Source organism: Otolemur garnettii, unplaced genomic scaffold, assembly GCF_000181295.1.
Source record: "Otolemur garnettii isolate 467f Iridium unplaced genomic scaffold, OtoGar3 scaffold00178, whole genome shotgun sequence".
In the NCBI taxonomy this organism is placed as follows: Eukaryota; Metazoa; Chordata; class Mammalia; order Primates; family Galagidae; genus Otolemur; species Otolemur garnettii.
The window spans coordinates 2,736,294-2,762,615 of NW_003852573.1; the positions used below are offsets into that span (position 1 = coordinate 2,736,294).

The window sequence follows — 26,322 nt, forward strand, 5'->3', positions numbered from 1 at the left end:
CAGGAGTTGGAAGTTGCTGTGCGCCGTGATGCCATGGCATTCTACCCAGGGCCATAGCTTGAGGCTCTGTCTCAAAAAAAAAAAAAAAAAAAAAATAGAATGACATTGGTACTTTAAAGATGTCAATGGCCCCAAATCTATAGACAAGCACAAAGAAGTATGTTTTTTAGAGAACTTAATGTATTTGCATACATATGACCATTGGTATTCATTCATAAGACTGTTTATCGTATTTAGCTAATTATAATAACAATTACCATTTATCAAGCTCTTACCATGGTCCAGGGATAGTGGTAGCTACCTTATATACATTATCTCATTTAATCATTATAGTAACAGTATAAAGTTTTATATATACATTTTATAGATAAGCTTAGATGAAAGAGATTAAGGAACTTGCCCAAGGCTGGGTGCAGTAGTTTATGCCTCAGCATTTTGGGAGGCCAAGGTTGAAGGATTGCATGAGAACTGCCTGGACAACACAGCAAGACTCTGTCTCTACAAAAACTACAATAGAAAAAATTAGCCAGCCATGGTGGCACATACCTGTAGTCTTAGCTACTTGAGAGGCTGAGGTGGGATGGATTGCTTGAGCCCAGGAGTTTGAGGCTGCAGTGAGCTATCACTGTGCCACTGCACTCTAGCCCAGGTGACAGAGTAAGACCCTGTCTCAAAAAGAAAAAAAAGAAACCTGCCCAAGATTATACAAACAGTAACTGGAAAAGTCAAGTTTCTATCTTGAGTATTACTCCCAGTTTCTTTCTTCTTATTAAAATCTTTACTGCCTCTCCTATATGTATCTATGACCCTAAAACAGAGATATACAATTTATACCTTTTTAGCTTTCTTATAATAACATCTCAGTATATTAGGTATTCCAAATAATTCAAGTAGCCATCATTTTAGCCCTCAGAACTGAGTTTTAAAAGGTATAGATATGCCTTACTTAAATGTAACAAAAGTTTATATGAATTCTAACAAGGTAATTATTACTATTACACTGTATGGTGAAATGGAAATGATTCTGTGACAGATGTCTATCCCAGTTTTAATACTTATCTGCTTATATACTCCTGGTTTAGTGCTTAACTTCTCTCAGCCTGCATCTTTATAGAATTGGGATAAGAAGGGTTGTGTATAGATTGAATAATACATGTAGATAACCTAGTATAATTTTTTTATACTATGCTCTTTTCTTTGCTCCCTTCCCTTTTTCCTTAAAATAGGTATTTTGTTCTTATGGCACTGATACCTCTTTCTCTCTCATGGTGCTAATTTCCTTATGCTGATACCTTTCTTTTTCTCTTTCATAGCTAGTATTGATTCCCTCCTGTGAATAATACTGAAATAGAAAATTGTCTCTTCTTCCCTCTTTCCCTACATTTAACGTAAGGCAGTCCCTTTTACTATAACAGTATTTTTTTTTTTTTGAGACAGAGCCTCAAGCTATTCTCCTGGGTAGAGTGGTGTCCCATCACAGCTCACAGCAACCTCCAACTCCTGGGCTCAAGCGAGTCTGCCTCCGCCTCCCAAGTAGCTGGGACCACAGGCGCCCACCACAACGCCTGGCTATTTTTTGGTTGCAGTCATCATTGTTGTTTGGTGGCCCAGGCTGGATTTGAACCCGCCACCTTAGGTATATGTGGCTGGCGCCTTAGCCACTTGAGCCACAGGCGCTGAACCACTATAACAGTATTTATTGGGCAGTTTGAAGGTTCTACTTGATGTCCACTCTTCTCCATCTCCTTCCCTAAATACATATTTTTGGTAGTTATATAGTACCTACACAGTCAGAGCATTTCACTAACTCCCTTATCACTTATTATTCTACAGATAATATAGTTAATGTTGACCATCAGTCCTTATATCAAAGCTTTTCCAATCATTTTTTGGTAACTTAGAGCCTATTCTTTAGCAGAAGGGCTCGTGAGCACATTATTCTCTGAGTTCTTGTGTGCTTAATAACTTTGTCTGTATCCTTTATTTGTAAAGATCAGCTTGATTTGATATAAAATCCTTGGCTCAGCTTTTTCCTTGAGAACCTTAAATGTTATTCCATTGTTTTCTGATTTAATAATGATTTTCTTTTCTTGGTCTTTTTGCCTGGTTACCCAAGATTATTTTCCCTTTAATGACCAATTGTTTTTTTTTGAAATAGGGTATTGCTAATTGCCCAGGCCAGTATCAAACTCTTGGGCTCAAGCAAAGCTCCTGTTTTATCCTCCTGAATAGCTAAGATTATAGGTGTGTGCCACTGCCTGACAGAATGGCATCATAGCTCACAGCAAACTTAAACTCTTGGACTCAAGCAATTCTCTTGCCTCAGTTTTTGATTTTTAGTAGAGATGGGGGTCTTGCACTTGCTCAGGCGGGTCTCAAACTCATGAGCTCAGGCAGTCCACCTGCCTTGGCCTCTCAGAGTGCTAGGATTATAGGTGTGAGCCAATGAGCCCAGCCTTAAAATACTTCTCAAAAAGGGATCTCTACCAAGATAAACTGACAGAAACACTCAAGAAATTTTCATTAATTCATGGTCCCTGGATTAAAAAGGCTTTTCCTTTGATACATGTTTATAGTTTAAAAAAATCTTTTAATAACCAAACCTTGGTGTATAATTTTTAAATTTAACAATTAGATGGTCTAAGTACATCAGAAACTTGAAGCTACATTATTTTTTTAACATTTTAATCATCTAGAGTGGAATATTAAAACCGTTGTGATTCTGAGATTATAGAGTTAGTTGTATTACTGATAAAATTTGCACAATAAAAGTACTAGAAGTTTACATTTAGTTTATTAGATCCTTGATGCTAGACATCAATTTGACATGGTAGAAAATAAACATTAAATTTAATTGTTAATGAGGGATTTGCGATTACTTACAATCATAGGTAATCTCAAAACCTTTCAAACCTTTGTTTCCCCAACACTTCTCATGAATTTTTTCTAAAAGTGTGCTAATTAACAATTTATCTTATTTTTTTTTCTTATTTTCACACAGTAATGGAAATACCACAGAGCAATGGAATAATAGAATAGAGAGAGGAAAGGAACAAAGAAAGACCATTTCAGTTCTAGGGGATTGGTTTTATCTGCTAATTTATTACATGTATAGTATTATGTGGCAATTATTAATGTAGAACAGTTTTAAGTTCTTTTTTCTTTTCTAATTATTGCTTCCTGTTCATATGAAGGACCAAAAATATAGTCATTTTCTGTACTTTTACATCAGTGGTTCTCAACCTTCCTAATGCTGCAACCCTTTAATACAGTTCATCATGTCGTGGTGACTCTAAACCATAAAATTCTTTTCTTTTTTTTTTTTTTTTTGAGACAGAGCCTCAAGCTGTCCCCTTTGGGTCCCCACTCTACCCTGGGTAGAGTGCTGTGACATCACAGCTCACAGCAACCTCCAACTCCTGGGCTCCAGTGAGTCTCCTGCCTCCGCCTTCCAAGTAGCTGGGACTACAGGCACACACCACCACACTCAGTTGCAGCTGTCACTGTTTGGTGGGCCAGGCTGGATTAGAACCTGCCACCTTAGGTGTATGTGGCTGGCCCCTTAGCCACTTGAGCCACAGGCGCCAAGCCATAAAATTATTTTTGTTGCTACTTCAGAACTGTAATTTTGCTACTGTTATGAATTGTAATGTAAATATCTGATATGCAGGATGTATTTTCATTGTTACAAAGGGGTTGCGACCCACAGGTTGAGAACCACTGTTTTAGATAATTAGGGGACTTGTCTGCTATAGTAGCTTGGAATCCAGTCAGATTATTTAGCATTCTCTTTTCTTTTTTTTTTTTTTTTCTTTTCTTTGGAGACAGAGTCTGAAGTTGTCACCCTCGGTAGAGTGCCATTGCATCATAGCTCACAGCAACCTCAAACTCTTGGGCTCAAGCGATTCTTTTGCCTCAGCCTTCCAAGTAGCCTGGACTACAGGCACCTGCCACAATTCCCAGCTATTTTTTTGTTGTTGTTGTCATTGTTGTTTTAGCTGGCCTGGGCTGAGTTCAAATCCACCAACCTCAGTGTATGTGGCCAGTGCCCTACACACTGAGCTGTGGGCGCCACCGCCTTCTTTTTTTAAATTAAGTGGCATAAGCAATGAAGATTTAAGTATGTAGAATACTGTCTAGAACATAGACCTTTTTAGGAATAACTTACATGTTAGAGAATAGAAGGCTCTTCTCTGTGGGCCAAGTAATTAGAACTTTAAACATATTTTACAGTGTATACCGTTAGATTCAAATAAATTTTGGCCAAATACTGTATTTTAAATATTTACATGTGCTAAAAATCCAGAATGATAGGCTAACATTATAGGCAAAGAAATAAAAAGGAACATTTTTTATCCTTACATAAGGTTGAGAAATATTTTTGTTATTTTGACTTTTGTACTGTGAATAGTTATCTTTTTAGTTCTTATGGATAAAAGAGCAAAAGGAGAAAATGGGTGACTGTATTTAAACTATTCAGGTTTGGTGCACATTCTCTTCTGTTCTCATAAGGATTATAGAGAAACAAGCCAGATTCTTAGAGAACTAAAATTTTGTTAGTGTTTACCATAGCCCAGACAATGTTTTAGACACTTTAATGTAACTATCTCATATAGTTTATTATGGGTTAATTCTTACATGAATTCTTTCATACATCAATTTTAAAAACTTGTTTATATTGGTTTCCTCTATAATAGAGGTTAGAAAACATTTGGTCACCATATTCCTTAAAAAGAGCCTCTGATGGACTTGTATGTCATTAAAGTTCCCTCTCAGTCTTTGCCTCTCTCGGCTAATCATTTCCAGTTCCTTTAGATTTAGTTTAAGGTTTATTTTCATATACTTTAATCATCTGTGCTGTTTTCTGTTACTTATTCTCCTAAGCCTTTTTAGTAGTGAAGAACAGAATTTTATAAGTTTCATTTTATCTACCTTAGACATAGTTAGAACTGAGTAGAACATTAAGATTACCCTCCATTCCTTATACTTTTGAGTTATCTTTTTTTTTTTTTTTGAGACAGTCTCAGTTTGTCACCCTTGGTAGAGTGTTGTGGTGTCACACAGCTCACAGCAACCTCAAACCCTTCAGCTCAAGCAATTCTCTTGCCTTAGCCTCCCAAGTAGCTGGGACTGCAGGTGCCCACCACAATGCCCAGCTATTTTTAGAAACAATGGCTCAGGCTGGTCTCGAACCTGTGAGCTCAGGCAGTCCACCTGCCTCAGCCTCAAAGAGTGCTAGGATTACAGGTGTGAGCCACCACACCTGGCACTTTTGAGTTATCTTTTGTTTGGGGGGTATTTTTTGGTGTACAGTAGCAGAAGGACCAGCCTATGCACGGAACGTCGGTAAAGTCTGAATCCATTGCTGAAGTGTCTCTTGTTTGTAACACTGTTTCTTAGATTCATGAAGAAAATTATTTCTTCATATAGAAAAACAGAAACTTTTTTCCTTTTTTTGAGACAGAGTCTCACTCTGTAGCCCTTGGTAGAGTGCTATGGCATCACAGCTCACAGCAACCTCCAACTCTTGGAGGTTAAGTGATTCTCTTGCCTCAGCCTCCGCAGTAGCTGGGACTACAGGTGCCCAGCTATTTTTGTTGCAGTTGCCACTGCTGTTTTAGCTGGCTGGGGCCATGTTCGAACCCGCCACCCTCGGTATATGGGGCCGGAGCCCTGCCCATTGAACCACAGGCGCCACCCAAAAAACAGAAACTTTAATAACTACACAGAAACAATCCCGTAACAAGTATGGTTTTCATCCATTTGTTCATTAGTATTAAGCATCTGTTGTGTGTCAGGCATTATTCAATAACACTGAGGATAAAGTTCTAAACTAAGCAAAATCCCTTATGCCCTTGTGGAGAACAAAATGATAAATAATTGCCATACAAAGGTTGTCCAGAAGGTATCCAGCCATTTGTCTCTCTTATTCATATTATGTGGCTGAATACTTTACAGACAGCTCATATACATTCCATGTCAGGTATGATAAATGCAAAGAAAAAAATAATGCAGGATCAAGGGTATAGAGAGTAACCTTGGATACAATTTTATAGAAGCATAATCTAAATCATGCTATTTCTATAGGTCATGAGTGTTTCTTCTTTGGCTACTCAACATATATTTAAGTAACTTGTCATGACCTCTGTAGTGGTACTAAGGTGGTTGCATAATAGCATTTTGCTTTTAACCTTGACCAATTATTTAATGTTCACTGTGTTAGAAATGATATAGATGAAACAACATAAGAAATGATACATGGTATTTGTGAACAGCACAGATTTCATCTGGATATGGTTTGGAGAATTCAGTTTGATTTGAAGCTTGATATTATAAGTCTCCTAAAGGATAGGCTGTTACTCTTAAAACTGTTAAGTCTTAAGCCTCATTTTCCTGATCTTAAGGGAAGGAGTATAGATGGGCTAAACTGATGCATACTACACTTAGCTCATGTTTAATTTGATCCCACCATTATCACAGAATTTAAACTCCTGAACACAAAGATTGAGACTGTGATTCAGTATCACCAGTCTACACCTTGCACCATCCCTGTCTCAAGACATGCTCCTACCTTTTATAAAATAAAAGCCCTTGTCTTCTTGGTTTGTCCAGAATTAAATCAAATACAGGGCTCAGAGTTGCTTGTTGCTTGCTTAAAACTTGTCCTCTTGACCTAATTCCATGGTCATGTAGCCCTTTTCTAAGTATCTCCTGTGCTTATAATCTGTGTCATATAATATCATTCTTGTGTATACTATTTTAAATGTTTTTAGTTTTGCTTACCTCTCTAATTAGTGAATTGATGTTTTAGAGCTGTACAATGCCCAGTATCTGTTCACAATATATGTAGCCTAGTATTGGACATGACAATAAGCACTGAATAAATAAGTTGTATTGTTAACAAAACTGCATAGCAGTCCACGAGACTGGGCAGTTCAGAGCACTATCAGTTTTATATATCCTTTTGCATGTGTGTACCCTAGAGCAAAATTATCTATGTTGTTGGTTAATTAGAGTGAAAATTTAATTGATATCAACTTCTATTTTTTTTTTCTTGTTGTAACACAAAAAGTTAGGTAATGTTGGACCACATAGGCATAGCTGCTTTTGCATAATTGGGCAAAGGTACGGCAAATAAAAACGGTATTTATTCAGATTTCCAAACTGTTCTTACTTAGCCTTAGGATGTTACTGAGCTCATAGTAGTAAAAATTTTTTTGTCACTTGGTGAATGATAGGACCCAGATCTGGTAATTCCTTTACCTGACATTAAGTCTGTGTATTTAATGTAGTAGCACTTATTCTTTTTTTCCTTTTATTTTCCCTTCTATATCTGACCTTATACCTAACTGGTTGCTTAAATGTTTATTGAGTGACTATTTTTTCTCTGAGAGCAAATCCTCCTTTTTCATTTTGAGGGTGCTAAATTAATATAGTATTGTTTAATAGCTAATAGATTAAGGAAATTTGGGGCTAAATTTCTGCCTTTTACAGGTATTAGACTTATTAGACTACAATAAAAAAGAAAACTTCTGTTGTATTTGCCTTTCTCATTGAAAGGAGGTGTGAAAGCAGCAAATTGAACCAGATATTACCTTTAATCCTGATTTGTGATAGCAAGTAAACATCTGGTATCAGTTTTAGGATGCCTGGCACCTGTGAAGTAGAAGGCCTGCTATGACTTCCGGTTTATTGGTTGTGGTATTATATGGACATTTCTTCCCTAGCCCCCACATAATTTAGTTCATTATTTCCCATGTGTGAATATGGTATGCTGTTTTTTATTTTATTAGTCTTCACACTATAGTTTTATAGAAGGACTTGACGTTTTTTCTTTCTTTTAAAAAATTGTTACTGATACACTGCCCCAAGGTTAGAAATTTCTGACCTTGTACTTAAGGAACTCAGAGATTAAATTGAGGTAGGTTAGTAGCCCACTGCAGAAGGAACATTGTTGTTCCTGATCAGTATGGCTTGTGAAATGGCCTTAAATGCACTGTCATTATTTTCTAGCTCCTGTCCATAAGTAATAGAAAGCAATAAAGTAAATCTCAAAGTGTACTAACTCAGGAAACTAAATTGTGAATATATTATAGTTTTTTTACAAACCTGTATTTTAAAAAACTTGCCAACTCATTACATTTTATAATGATATCTGAAATCTCCCTAAGTTGGTCAGGCTGTTGTGTTTCTTACGGGAAATGATGACTTAGTGTTTTGTAGGTATCATCTTAGCTTTTATTTGACTTTCTCTCACAGTTGGTGTATGAATTCTTCTTGAGATTTTTGGAGAGCCCTGATTTCCAGCCTAGCATTGCAAAGAGATACATTGATCAGAAATTTGTACAACAGGTAAGGAACTCTTTGTCTTAGATTTTCTTATATTTATCTTAGCAATGATTTGTTCACTTGTGATCAAAATAGCCTTTCAAAACTTAAATCGTTTATTTCAATTTGATAGCGTTTGATATTCTTGCCAGACAATTAGGACAAAAGTGAAGTGGCTCTGAGAATATTAGAATATTTTTATCAAGGGTGAGCTTCTAATAAAGTCAATCAAATTATCCTGTCCAAAATTCTAAGACCTGAAAAGCAAGCTTTTCTGCAAATTTTGTTTGATATGACCATTCAAATTTAAGGACAAAACTTTGTTTTAAATTTTTAAGTCTTTGAACTTGACATATTTTAAGTATTTTGACTTTGAATGATAGAATAAAGGAAACGGAATCATTGTGAGCACTCTGGGTGTTGGGCTGCTTTCCTGTCATTAAGTAGCAATTACTGTTTCCTTTTCCTTTCCTCTTCCTATCTTAGGCATCCTAACCACCCAGTTCCTAAACCATGAAGAAAAGGAGGTAGAGTTAAACATATGTGATACCTTTTGTCTTTTTATAAACTGGCTGTGTTAGCTATTATTTTTGGAACCTACATATTCACAATTTCTAAGAATGTGTTTCTTTTTATTTTCAAAATATTTTCAACAGTTTAGAGGCCTCTTTTTAAATGTATGGAACTGGCTGGCCCTAAACAAAATTGTGAAGTAGACCAAAACTTTCTAGGTCCATTTTCTTTTTTACAATACTTACCAGTATATAAGGCCTCATTTGGAATTTGATGGGAAGGCCAGGATTAAAAGCCATTGCAAGGACCTTTCCTACCTTTCAGACCACTTTTGTGTGTCCAGTAGGATAAGAATCTGTAAATGTGAGTTCCATATGTTTAGAGCTCATTTTTGGTCATTTTTAACTACCCCTCTCCCCACCTTATATAAAGTGTTTTAACTAGTTGCTATGAAGTATTGAAATGAAAAACACTGTCAGCCTAAAATATTTCCTTCATTCAAGTAGCGCTTCATAAACTTCATAAATATTAGGCATGTACTAACAGTAAAATGTACATTTCAATCATGAGTAAAGTCATATTTACTTCAGAATATATGGAGTTGGCTCGGCGCCTGTAGCTCAACCGGCTAAGGCGCCAGCCACGTACTCCTAAGGAGGCAGGTTCAAATCCCCAGCCCAGACCCACCAAAACAACAATGCCGGCTACAACCAAAAAATAGCCGGGCGTTGTGGTGGGCGCCTGTGGTCCCAGCTACTTGGGAGGCGGAGGCAGTAGACTCGCTTGAGCCCAGGAGTTGGAGGTTGCTGTGAGCTGTAATGCCACGGCACTCTACCTAGGGGGACAGCTTGAGGCTCTGTCTCAAAAAAAAAAAAAAAGAATATATGGAGTTATGTTACTTTGGTAATTGCAAATGAATAGATGCATAGGAAGTCTGACAGTTAAGTTCATGAACTCATCCTAGAAAAAGTGCTACATACCTCATTGCTGAATATCACTATGGTCACCTTGGAAGTGCTTCTCTTGGGAAGCTATTCTCTGATGCCAGCACCTACTTCACCTGTTGATGCAATTTTAGAACTCTTTCTGGAATGGCCATCAGAGCTGTCATCATGTTACCCTTGATGTCCTGAGTGTCATCAAAATGTCCTCCTTTCAAAATTTCCTTTATCCTCTGGTAGAGAAAAAAGTCATTGGGGATCAGACTGAAAAGGGTCTGATCAGGTCCCTGAAAGGGTCTCCCTTTCGCCAGATCAGGTGAAAAGGGAGGGTGTTTTAATACAAATACTTGTTTGCTGGCTAAAATCTCCTTCACAGAGAGTGCCATGTGAGCCAGTACACTGTCATGATGATGCAACAGCCTTTTCCTGGTGAAAAGTTTAGGTCATTTTCACACAGCCTTTACAGCACTTCCAAATAGTAAACTTGGTTAACTCTCTGTCCACTTGGTACAAATTTGTAATGAATAATCCCTCTGATATCAAAAAAGGTTAGTAACATTTTTTGGCTCTTGATTTGGACAGAACATTTTTGGTTGTGGAGAACTGGCTGATTTTCATCAGGCACTTTGATGCTTTGTTTCAGGGTTGTATTGGTACACCCATGTTTCATCACCAGGGATAATAACATGGCCCCAAACGTTGTCTTGCCTCTCCAAAAGGTCTTGGCAAACTTGGACTCTCCTTTGCTTTTGTTCATCAGTGAGCTCCTACAGGACCATTTTTGCCCACACCTTTTTCATGCCAAAATTTTCAGTTAAGATTTTCCTGTTTCTCAGTGTTTACTTGGTCAGCTTTTCACAGCTGACAATTCTGACCCACAATTTGATGAAATTTTGCAATGTTATTGCCCACCCTAACCTCCTTTAATTAGTGATGCTTTCTCTTCCCTCAGAAAAATGTTTAGTCCATGTTGTATACTGCCAGCGTCTTCGTGGCATTATGCCCATCAATTTGGACTAACACGTCCCTGGTTTCACTTCCACTGTTGCCAAGTTTTACAAGGAATTTAATGTTTGTTCGTGGCTCTAACTCAACCTCCAACATTCTTGGGACAGCACATAGAAACACCCAATAGCAATAATCACACCACTCAGCAAGATGTTGCCACACATCTATACAAACACAGCTGTGAGATACTAATATACCAAAGTCAGGAAACCTTACGGAACTGTTCATACAGTGTGCCAGTGTAAGCACACAGTGGCAAGTCTGTGAACTTAATTGTCAGACCTCGTATTTATTTCCTTCTGTAGCTCTGTGAGTATATTAGGGAACTCTAGACATGCCTTATGTTATTTAAGACTTAAGACAATAGCAGGTAAAGGGGAAAAACAACTGGCCTTAGTACTTCTTCTGTCTGTAGCTTGAGTATTTAGGCTGCTGTTTTATTCTGTTGGTTTGAGAGGAGCAAGAAAACTGGTAGGGTGGGACTCATTTTCTGCTTTCTCCTTTGAGTGCCTGAATTATCTGATGAGCCCAACACCCAATAATCTGTTTTTAGTAGTTTGTATGACTGTACTTTCACAGATCATTTCTCTGAGGTATTCTTTAATAAATATGAGGTGTTGCTTTAATAAATAATTATTAATGTGTGAATTCTCAGCTTTTATATTTTGAAATGAGTTGGTAGGTAAGTTTTAAGACTTAGAAGAATAAGAAAAATATTTATTAAATTTGGATGTTCATTATTTCAAGAGAAGGAAACAATTGCATAACTTTAACTTATGTTCAAATCAGGGAATTTCAAAAGAAGGAAAATAAGAGTTAATGTGCTAGGCACAGTCTTATGTGCTTTCATATAAAGAGCTAGACCAGGTCCAACTTTACACAGCTAGTAAATAGCACAAATCGGATTTGAACTAGGCTTTCTGACTGTGATTATGTATTCTCTTAAATTGATTTCAGTGTTCCTCATTTTATCAGTCAAGAAGCATAGGCTTAGAGGTTATGAATTATCTTTAAAGGTAGAATAAGAAACAGTTTCCTGATTACCACTTTGGTGTGTGTTTCATTATGCGAATATTATATTTCTAAATAGATTAGATTTGAAAATAAATTTCTTTAAATAGATTTGAAACTTAGCTAATAAGTATTTCCTAGTTTAACATTTTCCCCTGAAAATCAACTTATATTAAGTTATATTTTTTAATTAGACATGACAACCACATTAAAGACTCCTTTTACTAATTTGAAAGCTTATCTTCCAAGTAAACTCAGCATCAGAAATTTGAATTTGAATGTCTTAAATGAGGTCTGCCATTTTTTAAATTTATTATTATTATTTATTTTGTTTGTTTGTTTTAGAGATAAAGTCTCACTTTATTGCCTTGGTAGAGTGCCATGGCCCTCTGCTCACAGCAACCTCCAACTCCTGGGCTCAGGTGATTCTCTTGCCTCAGCCTCCTGAGTAGCTGGGACTACAGGCGCCTGCCACAACGCCCGGCTATTTTTTGTTGCAGTTTGCCTGGGGCTAGGTTCTACCCTCGGTATATGGGGCCAGTGCCCTACCCACTGAGCCACAGGTACTGCCCTGAGTTTCACCATTTTTAATTAGAATAACTTGAGCTGAAATTATTAGGTAGAATGATAACTCTCATACTCCATTTAGTTTTTTTTTTTTTTAAGTCTCATGCAATGCCTTAACAATTTAGCTAACAAAAAATGCAGACTACAGGGCCAGATGCAGTGGCTCACACCTATAACCCTAGCACGTGGGAAGCCAATGCAGGTGGATTGCTTGAGCTCACAGGTTTGAGACCAGTCTGAGCCAAAGCAAGACCTCGTCTCTAAAAATAGTTGAGGGGTTGTGGTGGATACATGTAGTCCCAGCTACTTGGGAGGCTGAGGCAAGAGAATCTCTTAAGCCCAGGAGTTCGAGGTTGCTGTGAGCTGTGATGCCATATCACTCTACCCAGGATGACAAAGTGAGACTCTGTCTCAAAAAAAAAAAAAAAAAGCAGACCATAAGTAAGTCACTTGTTTGTGGGGGGTATATAAATGCAACTTAAGTGATCTACTCTGGCTTGAAATGCACATATAAGCAACTGTATGTATAAATCAAAGAAAAATTGAATAAGAACTTGTGATGAGAGCACTCTAGTCTCTAACTCTGTCATCCTCTAATGTTCTTTGTGTATCTTAGTCTCTGATGCAGATTTTCTTCTTGTTGTAAGAATACCAGTTATATTGGATGTAGGGCTAACCCTAATCCAGTACATCTTCACCATAACTAAGTACATCTGCAAAGACTCTTTGCAAATGAAATCATATTCACAAATCAGGGGATTTGATGAGAATCACTGAGTACCATCCTGGAGGCTAGTTGCCAAAGCATGTAACATGTTCCCTGGGTACATGGATGGTACATCAACTCACACTCATTTATAAAGAAGCAAAGGTAAATGTTCGTCACAGTTGTTATAAAATATATAAAGTGTATATTTCATGTAAACACAACTTTGGTCTTTATACACAAGTGCATAAATATGAAAACTTTTAAAAAATTATTTCAGAAAGTCTCTCATATTTAAAACAAAAAAAACTTCTAATGAGGTTCAGAGTTTGACATCTTCAGCGTAACTGTCAATACCAAAGCTCAGCACATAAAATTCCTTGACAACTTGATAGATATTTTTAGTCTGGAAAGAGAGATTTTATATATTTTCCTAAGAAAATTCAGTGTTTAAAATACAGCAGTTTGGCTTGGCGCCTGTGGCTCAAGTAGCTAAGGCGCCAGCCACATACACCTAAGGTGGCGGGTTCAAATGCAGCCCAGGCCCACCAAAAACAACAATGACGGCTACAACCAAAAAATAGCTGGGAATTGTGGCAGGCGCCTGTGGTCCCAGCTTCTTGGGAGGTGGAGGCAGGAGACTGGCTCGAGCCCAGGAGTTGGAGGTTGCTGTGAGCTATGATGTCACAGCACTCTACCCAGGGGGATAGCTTGAGGCTCTCTCAAAAAAAAAAAAAAAATAAAATACAGCATTTTGTTTGTTTCTTTTGAGACAGAGTCTCATTCTGTGCCTGGGTTGACTACTGTTGGTGGCATTATAGCTCACAACAACCTCAAATTCCTGGGCTCATACAATCCTCTTGCCTCAGCCTGCTGAGTAGCTGAGACTACAGGCACCAGCCACAACAACCAGCTGTTTTTGTTGCAGTTGTCATTGTTTTAGCTGGTCCAGGCGGGATTCAAACCCACCAGCTCTGGTGTATGTGACTGGCACCCTAGTTGCTGAGCTACAGGCACTGAGCCAAGTTTTTCTAGTTTTAGTAGAGATTGAGTCTCCCTCTTTTTCAGCCTGGTCGTGAACACCTGAGCTCAAACAGTCCACCCCACCTTGGCCTCCTAGAGTGGTAGGATTATGGGCATGAGCCATTGCGCCTGGCCTTAAAATAAGGTGTTTTTTTGACAGAAAAAATGAAGTGACCTTACTATTTTTAAATGGAAACTTGAGCTTTTCATTAAATTTTTCTAAGGTCTCATCTCCAAGTCTTTGCTAAAGAGCTATGTAGAGTGTAGAAGAGTGCTGACTGAGCCATTTTGAACTGGTTTAAAATTTTTCAGCCTTTTTGTTAAGCTGACTTTATATAAAAGTCTGTGTCTTCAACTTTTATTTCAGTGTTATTTTATGTATAATTTCCACTCTCGCTAGTATGTATTTGATGAAATTTTATCCTAATAGCTGAGCAGTATTTTTGAGCTGCTGGCATGAACTATCTTAAATTTTTTAAATTATAAAATCACAAAAAGAAGCCTTAGTTATATAGATCTTCTAGTATACTAGAAATACACATTTACGCATGGAATTTTTAAGAATTTTTTAAGACTTGCCATCTTCTTCTGACATTTTATATGCAGCTCTGAATGTCAAAAAACATTAAAAATCCCTCAAATTTTAACACTAAAATTGTGAGGTCTGTTTAGTAGTCAGATAGTAAGAAAGTATTTTTAAATCAGTGGTAAGGCAAAGAAAAAGCCCACTCTTTGAAGTGTTTCTATTTATTGTGTCATATTTTGAAATGAAATAAATGAAAATAAATATTACCTAAACTTTTCTTTAGCTTCCTTATTTAGCATGAATAAAACCAATCTGGTAAGGCAGAATCTCTAAAAAAATTTTTTAAAGATTTTATGGGTAATTTTGAAATGAGAATAAATTGAAGTTTTAGCTCGATTATTTTTTAAAAGTAATTTCTCAGATTTCTTTTAAAGCTCCTGGAGCTTTTTGATAGTGAAGATCCCAGGGAACGTGACTTCTTGAAGACTGTTCTGCATCGAATTTATGGAAAATTTCTTGGATTAAGAGCATTCATCAGAAAGCAAATAAACAACATTTTCCTCAGGTAAATTACTCATTTATTTGTATATAGTACTTTCCCCCCCTCCTACGTTTCTTCTTTTTATTCTTTTTAGGTTAATTTTTGATATCTAAAATCATAAATTTAACTAATTATATTTGAGTCATTTTTAGCCCATTTTGTAGCTACCATATGATGAGATCTAACATTTTACTTTTTTTTTTTAAGAGACAGAGTCTCACTTTATCGCCCTTGGTAGAGTGGCATCACCAGCTCACAGCAACCTCCAACTCTTGGGCTTAGGCGATTCTCTTACCTCAGCCTCCCAAGTAGCTAGATCTACAGGAACCTGCCAGAACACCCAGCTATTTTTTTGTTACAGTTTGGCCGGGGCCTGGTTCGAACCCGCCACCCTTGGTATATGGGGCTGGCGCCCTACCCACTGAACCACAGGTGCCGCCCCAAATCTAACATTTTAAAAACTAGTAACTTTAATCTAAGTGATAGTAGTAATGAGGGCAACTTTTAACAGGTAATACCAGTGTTACTCATTTTGAATATTTATTGACAGAATTTGGCTATTTATCTATTTGATCTTTTTGTTCAAAATTTCTATTTATAAATACTGTTTAAATCAATAGTTCTTGGGCTGGGCATGGGGGTTCATGCCTATTAATGCTAGTATTCTGGGAGGCTGAGGCAGGTGGATTGCTTGAGCTGGAGAGTTCGAGACCAGCTTGAGCAATACCAAGATCAGCTTGAGCAATACCAAGACTCTGTCTCTACTAAAAATAGAAAACCTAAGACAAGAGGATTGCTTGAACTCAGGAGTTTGAGAGTGCTGTGAGATATGATGCCATGGCACTTTACTTAAGGCAGCAGAGTGAGGCTCTGTCTCAATAATAAATAAATAGTTCTTAGAAGTACTTTCATTTGCTTTTCTGATCCCCACTGATACCAAAATCTATAGGTGCTTAAATCTCTTATATAAAATGGCATCGTATTTGAATAAAACCTCTATATATTCTCCCATATATTTATCTTTAGATTACGTATTATAATACCTAATACTGTATAAATAGTTGTTCTGTTGTTTTTTAAATTATATTATTTTTTATTGTTTTGTTGTTGAGACAGAGTCACATTCAGTCACCCTGGAGTTGACTGCCGTCAAAGCTTACAGCAACCTCGAACTCTTGGGCTCAAGCCATCCTCTTTAGCCTCTCATGCAGCTAGGACTAGGGCACCTGCCACAATGTCTGGCTAGTTTTTCTCTTTACATATAGACGAGGTCTTGCTTTGCTTAGGTTGATCTTGAACTCCTGAACTCAGGCAATCTACCTACCTCCAGCTCCCAGAGTGTTGGGATTATAGGCATGAGCTGCCATGCCTGGCTATTGTGGGGTGTAGAGAAATCCTGAGTAATAATGCCCTTATTACATACATGTATCAGTACTTTTGTCTTAGATTTTCCTGTGAGTAGAGGTTTCCTGTTTTGAAAAATACTGAGAAAAATCCATCTTTCTTATAAAATAAATGGGCTAGGCACAGTGGTTCATGCCTATAATTCCAGTACTTTCAGAGGCAGAGGCAGGAGGGTTGCTTGAGGCCAGAAGTTTGAGACCAGCCTGGCCAATATAGGAAGCCTCTGTCTCTGAAAAAAAAAAAAAAGAAAAATCGCCAGGCGCAGTGAATGGTACATGCCTATAGTCCTAGCTACATAGGAGGGTAAGGTGGGAGGATTACTTTGCTTGAGCCAAGGAGTTTAAGGCTGCAATGAGCTACGATCATGCCACTGCACTCCAGCCTGGGTGACAGAGTGAGGCCCTGTCTCTAAATAAAAACTAATAAAACACTCCAGATGAAATGATACTGTTTTCTTTCCATATGGCAAGTTTTAGCAAAGGCATATGTGACGTAATGATTCCTCTGAATTAATTAATTGGGGGCAAAATAGCTTATAAAGAAAATCTAAAGTATGCTTGTGTTCATCATACAGCTGCTCTTTGGATTGAATTTTTCACCTTCCTTCCTGTTTCTCGTAGTGTAGTTTTCTGATGTTTTGTTTTTATTACATTTATCTTTATTTTGAATTCAGGTTTATATATGAAACAGAACATTTTAATGGTGTTGCTGAACTCCTCGAAATATTAGGAAGGTAGGTCAGGTTTTTTTGTTCCTTTTATGAATTAAGTAATTTTGAATGTTTTACATATTAAAATCTTAGCTTTTCATGGTTTAGAAAATTATTTTATATTTTAGAATTTAAATACAAATCATAAGATATAGTTTCTCAACTAAATCCTTATTACAGATTTTTAAGGGGCCAGCATAGTAAAGTACTGCCATATAAGATACCTGTTTCAAGACCAGCTTCTTGCTGTTGAAGCTGTGGCATGTTTTATACCTGATCTTGCCAGACTGCCACAGAAATTTATGGGATGTGATTGAGAAGAGATTAAATAAGCAATAGTGAATCTTTGATGAAAAAGATAGTGATTAAAGATTTAATCACTTTTTTTCAGATGATGGCCTTTCTTAATCCATTTGTTCTTTAGTTTTTGGTTTTAGTTTATATGAACATTTTGCCTTCCTTATTCACTGCATAGCAATATTGAGAGAATTTTAAGATATCTTCCTTGCTATTTAGAGAATGATTTTAGTTTCCTTTATTAATATTTAGAAAATGATTATGGAGAACACTATAACTTAATTTCAGATTACCCAACATTTACTTCAGAAAATATTGAAAATTCTGTATAATATCAAGATTGTGATAGTGACTACTCTCTGTGACTTCAGGGAGGAAAAATAATGGCTTAAAGTTGGCAGGCATTACACAAAATGAAGATAGAAATGAATTTTCTTTGGGGATCATTGAATGACTTAGAGGAATAGATTTCTTAGTACCATCTAAGTCTTCCTTAAGTAGTTTGAAGATGAACAGTCATACAGGTCAGGACTGAAGCAGAGCACTGTTCCTTATTTACTCAATGGATATTATAACTTTCAGAAACTAAGTAGTAACTCTTTAACCTTTCCCCTGCCTTTTTTTCCCTCCAGTATTATCAATGGCTTTGCACTGCCACTGAAAGCAGAACATAAACAATTTCTAATGAAGGTTCTTATTCCTATGCATACTGCAAAAGGATTAGCTTTGTTTCATGCTCAGGTAAGTTTTAGAAAAATTCTGAATGAAATGAACATGGTTTCAAAGGCAAGTCAATATTAAAGGCAGAGAAACTGATAAATATTGAGATGAAAATTTTAGGTATAATTAAGCATTTTGCTTATAAAGTTACCCAAAGCAATTTTGTATTATAACTTTAAAATGTTATGATGTTTAGTTATTAAATTAAGACCTATGAACTTTATAGATACAGAAAAGATAATATCAAGTATTCTTTATTCTAGTTCAGGCCCTGACCTATTTAACTATGTAACTTTAAATAAATCCCACATGATGGCAGCGTAGTTCTCTCAGCCACCGTAACCTAGTAAGAGAGATTTTGGTTGCTATATTAATATTCAGAGAATAGTATCAGCATAGACATGCATATAGAAACATGCTAGAAAGCTAAATTGTTAGCTATAGTCTTATTTAACTTTATAGTTAAAAATTACTACTAAAAATCTTTTTTGAATTAGAAATTATTTTCAAGGTTAAATTTTCATAATTTTTCCACAACTGAATATATACTCAAAATAGTGAATATATTTTCATATATTGAAATAAACTAGAGTAAATTTTGTCAAAACATAGTTGGTTTTGTTGGCTAAATATTAAAAAAATCTTAGCATCACTCAGTAATCATTATAAACCATGCCTTACCTTTTAGCTAGCCTACTGTGTGGTACAGTTCCTGGAGAAAGATACAACACTAACAGAACCAGTAAGTGTTATATTTATTTTCCTGTTTTTGGTCTGCATTAATAACATTTCATTGTAGCATTCTTTATAAGAGTTTAGAGGTTAATATGCATTTGAAAAAAGGAATTGGGAACAGAGAGGTTTTTTTTCTTTTTTTGAGCAGAGCTCACCATGTCACCCTTGGTAGAGTGCTGTCACATCACAGCTCACAGCAACTTCAAACTCTTGGGCTAAGCGATTCACGATTCTCTTGCTCAGCCTCCCAAGTAGTTGGGACTACAGGTGTCTGCCGTAACACCCAGCTATTTTTTGTTGCAGTTGCCATTGTTGTTTAGTTGACCGTGGTATGGTATGTGGCTGGCACCATAACCACTATGCTATAGCCTCTAAGCCAAACAGAGAGTTCTTTGTGAATTATGTGTGTTGAATAACCCAATAGAGTTGAGATGTATGATGATAGGATCAAATGACCCTAGTGAAATTTCAGTCATATAATCTTAACTGATAGCAATAGCTCATGCCTCTAATCCCGGCACTTTGAGAAGCCAAGGCAGGAGAATTGCTTAAGCTCAGCAACACAGCAAAATGCTTTTGCAAAACATTTCTAGGTGTGGTGGTATGCACCTTATAGTCCCAGCTACTTGGGAGACTGAAGCAGGATCGTCATTGTGCCCAGGAGTTGGAGACTGCAGTCAGCTATGATTGTGCCTGTGAATAGCCAGTGCACTCTAGGCTGGGTGACAGTGAAACCCTGTCTCAAAAAAACAAACAACCCACCCCAACAAAAATAAAAACTACTGTGAGGGTTGAGGGGTGGGTCCCCAGATGATTCCCTTCAGTTTTGTTTTTAGCATTAGGATTTGTCAGAATATGTTTCCCTACCTTTGGTGATTAAGATATATAATCTTGCAATAAAGATTGCTTATGAATCAATTAACAATTTAGTCTTTTAATCCTACTGCTTACTATTTGTCTATAAAAATAAATTCAGGAGAGCAAAAAAGATAGTTATAAAAATCAAAGATTCAAGAAAAAATGAGGCAAGGTAAAAGAAAAACAAAAAAGCATAGAAAATATTTTCACCTTGGTGAAATATTTTGGGAAAATGCATATTAAATATAAATATTTAAACTAAGATTTTGAAAAATAGCAAAGGGTTGAAGGATTAAAATTGTTTATTTAATGAACCTTCTGAGGCTATCCTTAGGGATCCTTGAAAAAATTATATACTTAGTATTCTCCCTTTTAATTGGCTAGATATGTACTTACCTATTAAGTAATATTTCCTTAAGATATATTCAGTGGCTGATTAACTAGCTTCACTGTTTAATTCATGATAAACTTTGCTCTTTTTTTAGGTGATCAGAGGACTGCTGAAATTTTGGCCAAAAACATGCAGTCAGAAAGAGGTGGGTTTTATTAGAACTTCTCAATTCCCAGCATATAATAGAAACCATGTTTCTTGGGGTTGGCTGCATTACTGCTGCTAAGGAGCAGGAGATGTAGGGAGACTTGGTAAAATAGCTGTGCATTACAGTAAACTACCATCCACTGTAGAATTTGTAGATTAACCTTCTCATTTGTATCGATTCTATATTGATATAATGTTTCTTAAAGAAAATTTTTTTAACCTAGGTGATGTTTTTAGGAGAAATCGAAGAAATCTTAGACGTCATTGAACCAACACAATTTAAAAAAATTGAAGAGCCACTTTTTAAGCAGATATCCAAGTGTGTATCTAGTTCCCATTTTCAGGTATGATGTTTTCAGTGAAACTATTTTTAATTTCTTTTTCTCTTTCTGGCTTTGACATATCTAAATTTTTTTTTTTTTTTTTTTTTTTAGGTTGCAGAAAGGGCATTGTACTTCTGGAATAATGAATATATTCTTAGTTTAATTGAGGAGAATATTGATAAAATTCTGCCAATTATGTTTGCCAGTTTGTACAAAATTTCCAAAGAACACTGGAATCCGTAAGTATCTTTTATTTTGGTCATGTTTTTCTTACATTTTTGTTTTTTTTTAACTTTTTGCCATTTTATTTCCTACCCTCAGCCATGGAACTATACAGATTTGGAACTTATTCCAAGGTTAACATCACAGTTTTATTCTGTTCCGTACTTTATATACATAGAGCTTTACAAAGCTGTAAATGTTATGTGTCTGTATGTTCTTTAGCTTATGGTCTTAATGTCAATTTAAAATTGCAAATCTCTCTGGAGGTGTGACTATCTGGTGTAACATTCTGCAGCAGTGTCTAGTCAAACTCTCTTAGGGAGACCAACCAAATAACTGCAGAAGACATTGGACTCCTCTTTTAATTCAGTTGTATTGATCTGTTCCTAATGTGTAGTCCTAACTGTACAGATAGCAGATAGCACTGACCCAGGGGAAAACTGAAGTGCTTAAGGTTACAGTGATATTTAGAATGTATATATTTTCTCTCTAAGTTCTGTATTATCTTTATCCTGCTTGCTATTTTGTTCTTACAAGTTTAGGTGGTTGGCTCTTTTTCATCTTCTTTTATGTTGTTATTCAGGGTTTCAGACATGAGACTTTAGAGCAGAAATAAAGATAACTAGAACATTTTTAGCTAGAGTTTATTCTAAGCATGATGAAATGGGAAAGATGTAATTTCTTCAGTTTTTTTTTTCAATAAGAAAAACTTATTCATCTCTACTTCTACTGGCTGTGTGACCTCAAGCAAATTGAAAATCTTTTGAACCTAAGTTTTATCATCTCTAAAATGAATTAAATGATTAGCCAAGATGTAAACTATTTTAGAGATGCTAATGTTACATTTCCTCTCTGTCAGCAGCATCACTAATCCAGGACTGGTTTATTTTCATTTCAGGACCATTGTAGCACTGGTATACAATGTGCTGAAAACCCTGATGGAAATGAATGGCAAGCTTTTTGATGACCTCACTAGCTCATACAAAGCTGAAAGGCAGAGGTACTTGATATTTTGAATTACACAATTATCTATACATTTTAGGTTAGTTGAATGTGATTCAGTTCAGAAATGTATCTAAGTTAAAATTACAGTGTTTTAAAAAACCTATTGTATTACATTAAGCATTATAATTTTAAAGTCTCTTAAATGTTTAAGTCATTTCCAAACAAACTATCCCCAGTATTTTTATAAATTTGTTAAGCAAAAAAGCAGTAATATTTATTAAAGTTAAATATTTCCCCCACTGGTTAGATTATGATTCAAATGTGGATAATAAATCCTGTTTATCTCAGATCTGAGCCTATCTGTATTGTAAAATATAATTTATGCTGGATTTTAGATACCAATGAATACAATTTGATTTTTTTTTTGGACATATCTTCCAGTTGTGCAATTTGATTTCTTATCCTTGTATTTATGAAAGTTGTTTTTGTCCACAAAAGCTTCCTTCCACAGGAAGTTTTTACTCTTTAACTGTTTTTACTACAGTTGACAGTTCTTATGCTGCAGATTATCAGAAGGTGGTATTCTGAAGTCAGCATAGTTCTCCTTTGGGAAAAGGGAACTCATAATGATACGTTTATTGCTTACTATTAATGTTGTTTGCTACAATCATATGTATTTTAGAGAGGGATAGCACATACTGGCCTGTAGGAACATGGCTTTGCAATTACCTCTTTTTAAGAATTTAACAGGGCGGCACCTGTGGCTCAAAGGGGTAGGGCACCGGCCCTAGCACTGTGCCGGAGGTGGTGGGTTCAAACCCAGCCCCAGCCAAAAAAAAAAAAAAAAAAAAAGAATTTAACAACCTACTATAAAATAATCACTTCCTTTTCTGTATCTATTTTAAACTTAAGAAGGGCCTTTTTAAACTAAGTGGGCAATAACTATTATACCTGAGCCCACCTATCATTTGAGGGTAATAGCCACCATTTACTTCTAATAAGTATATTACCTGTTCTGTTTAGAAACTGACTACAAGTTCCTAATCTTGGTTTTCTTGTGTCGAGTTGACAATGGATAGCCCTTCATTAAGGCCATCCTAGCCCATCAATAACTAACTCAATGCATTATTCTTTGTAAATAGCATTCAGGCAGGAATAGAAGTTGGGCACATGGTTTGAGCTTCAGGAAGCACTAGGAAGAAAGAAAAGTTCACTGGGATCATATGAATACTATTGTTTTTTACTATGTGACTAAACAGTCACTTTTTTTACTATTTTTTACTACTTTTATGACTAAAAATAAGTCATATTTTTTACTATCTGCATAAATTAGAAAATACTTTAAAACGGGTGTCCAAACTACAGCCTGCATGCAGATTTTGTGAGGACATTTTTGCTTATCTGTGGTATCAGGTTTCATGAAAAGTATACACAGATTTTTTTTTTTTTTCTTTTGGCTAATTGGCTTTCAGCAGTGTTTAAGTATTAATGTGCTACCCAAGACAACTCTTACTTTTCCAGTGTGTGGCAGCAAAAACAAAAGGTTGGACAGCCTTGCTTTAGAAAGATTTGTCCTTTTAAATCATATATAATTCCAGAAATACAAGCCTGTGTTTTAAAAGTCCATCTATACAGAAGATGCCCTTGCCAAAACAAGGTATACACATTATAAAAGGAAAAGGCTATATTAAAAGTGTAACAATATGGCTGGGTCAGTGCCTCATGTTTATCATCCTAGCACTCTGGGAGGCCAAGATGGGTGGATTGCTTGAGCTCAGAAGTTCAAGACCTGTCTGGGAGAGAGCCCATCTTACTAAAGATAGAAAACCGGAGGCAAGAGGATCACCTGAGCCCAAGAGTTTGAGGTTGCTGTGAGCTATGATGGCATGGCACTCTATCCAGGGTGACAGAGTGAGATTCCATCTCAAGAAAAAACAAAAACAAAAAACTAATAATATATCGACACAAAATATGAATACAAGTCACCTTGAGCACCTCTTATGACTGCCGAAGTCAAACGTGACTTGAGTATTTGTAATACAGTTCTTTCTTTCTTAAAATTTTTGTGTATACATTCATTTGGCACCCTCTGTACATCTTTTCAGAATTATCTGGTCCAAGTTATTCAGAAATGTTTCCCTTGAAACTACATATGTGATAATTTGCTCTGTTTTAGAGAGATAATTTAACTTTAAATTCTTCATTTTACATGTAAGAAGCAGGAGATGATTAAGATACAAACTGGTCAGTGGCTTCTGCATGGTGTGGTGAAGGGCAGGGTTTCAGCCTGACTTAATAGACAGCCCCTTCTGTCTTTGTTTATCAGGGATGTGACTACTACAGCAAGAAGTTTACGTGAGAAAATTAAGGTTAAAGTACTTTCTCAATTGTAGAGCAAAGTCATGTGGTACTGACAGCAATAAAATATGAGGGAAAGTAAGTAATAACTTCCAGCTGGTACAGGAGGAAGCATAGACTTAGTAACTAGATTTAGGAGAGTGGCAGGAAGAAGTTAGGTGCCCCACATATTTGGACTTCAGTGCTTTAGTAGAGGGAGGTAAAATGAAATATGGGGGAAGATGTGTTCTCCAGTGGTTTGCCAAACAGTACTTCTCTTTGAGTTCTGAAATAAATTTCTGATTACAAAATTTTGGGTTTCTCTACAGAGAGAAAAAGAAGGAATTGGAACGTGAAGAACTGTGGAAAAAATTAGAAGAGCTAAAGCTAAAGAAAGTTCTAGAAAACCAGAACAGTACGGACAGTATTCTCAGCACTGCAAGTGCTGAATAAAAAAAAAAAAAAAAAAGCCTATCACCTCTGTTGGATAGGCAGTTTTGTATACTTTTTTGAAATATGTAAAAATTACAAAAAAAACCTCATCAGTATAATATAATTAAAAGGCCAATTTTTTTTCTGGCAACTGTAAATGAAAAAATACACGGACTAAACATAGCCCTGTGCTATATCATGGCCACAGTATATTGTAACTTTTGTCTAATCATTGATGTGTCACTTCTAAAGTTTCACAGAAACGAATGAATTTTATCATCTATGATATGAATGAGATAATTATGGGAGTGGTAAGAATTATGACTTGAATTCTTCTTTGATTGTGTTGCACATAGATATGGTAGTCCGCTCTGTGTATTTTTTTCTTTTATAATGTGCTTTTCATATTGCTGCAGACCTTAGTTACATCCTAGGAAAAAGAATACTTCCTAAAATAAAACTAAGGTATCATCCTTATCCTTCCCTTTGTCTCTCCCAGAAATATGATGGGGGTAATTACCTGCCCTAAGTCCTCGCTCATTAAAAAATATTACTGTACTCTGGAATTAGAGTAAAACCTTAAATCTCCAGGTTTTTTAAAGCACAAAATATAATAAAAGCTGGGAAAGTAAACCAAAATTCTTCAGTTTGTTCCTTATGACTATATCCCTTCATCTGCAACTCCCCAAAGTGATGAACAGATGAGTAGAGACAGCTCATGTGAATACTCAGCTTGCCTCTCAATTCATTCCTCCTCTTCCTCTCAAAGGCTGAAGGCAGGGCCTTTCCAGTCCTCACTACCTGCCCTTCCCCCAAGTCCCTCCTAACCCAGGGATGGAGGCTTTGAGTCCCACAGTGTGGTGATACAGAGCGCTAGCTATCACTGCCTGGCTTTATTTAAAGGAAATGCAGTAGGGTTCCTCTGTAGAGTTCTGAAAAATTGACTATATAGAGGTCTTGTATGTTTTTACTTGGTCAAGTATTTCTCACATCTTTTGTTATCAGAGTACCATTCCAATCTCTTAACTTACAGTTGTGTGGAAAACTGTTTTGTAATGAAAGATCTTCACTGGGGGATTGAACAGCATTTAATAAAGTCTATGTTTGTATTTTGCCTTATGTCATCTTTGCTATTTTTGGCTCCTACCTTAGGCATACAGGAGAAGCTTGTCCCCCTTTATAGATACACAAATACACGTATTTCATAGAAATTTTTGAGAAAAATTGAGGGATGTGTTCTAATTAAAAAGTAGGAAGATTGTGTGCTAGATTGAAAGTTCCAGACATTTACCAAAATATATCTGTTTTATAGCATATATGCCCAAAATTCTAAGCTTTAGGCTATCCTTGTATACTCCTTACTGTTCCTATCAGAACATCGGTTTGACTTAGTTTGAGGCTAGTTTTAATTATAATCCATAATAAATAACCACTTTTTGTGATAAGCAGGGAGAGTGTAGGAATTACAAGTCAGACATTATCATTAAGCATTTTTAGCTACTGATACTTATGCTTTAACATCAATTAAAACAACTCTTAACATGGCTCAGCACCTGTGGCTCAAGTGGCCAAGGCGCCAGCCACATACACCAAAGGTGGAGGGTTTGAATCCAGCCCAGGCCCACCAAACAACGAAGG

General features: G+C 36.3%; 1 protein-coding gene across 1 annotated transcript in view; it reads left to right on the forward strand.

Moving 5' to 3' along the window:
* Positions 1-25,803, forward strand: part of PPP2R5A (protein phosphatase 2 regulatory subunit B'alpha) — a 70,118-nt gene extending 44,315 nt beyond the window's left edge. The window contains exons 4-13 of the mRNA XM_003800522.2: positions 8,260-8,352; positions 15,058-15,188; positions 17,242-17,301; positions 18,207-18,315; positions 18,983-19,036; positions 20,373-20,423; positions 20,650-20,769; positions 20,860-20,987; positions 21,869-21,970; positions 24,582-25,803. Of these exons, the coding sequence (XP_003800570.1) occupies positions 8,260-8,352; positions 15,058-15,188; positions 17,242-17,301; positions 18,207-18,315; positions 18,983-19,036; positions 20,373-20,423; positions 20,650-20,769; positions 20,860-20,987; positions 21,869-21,970; positions 24,582-24,705 (972 nt within the window). The 3' untranslated portion in view covers positions 24,706-25,803. The remainder of the gene's footprint in view (positions 1-8,259; positions 8,353-15,057; positions 15,189-17,241; positions 17,302-18,206; positions 18,316-18,982; positions 19,037-20,372; positions 20,424-20,649; positions 20,770-20,859; positions 20,988-21,868; positions 21,971-24,581) is intronic.
* The last annotated feature ends 519 nt before the right edge of the window (positions 25,804-26,322 follow it).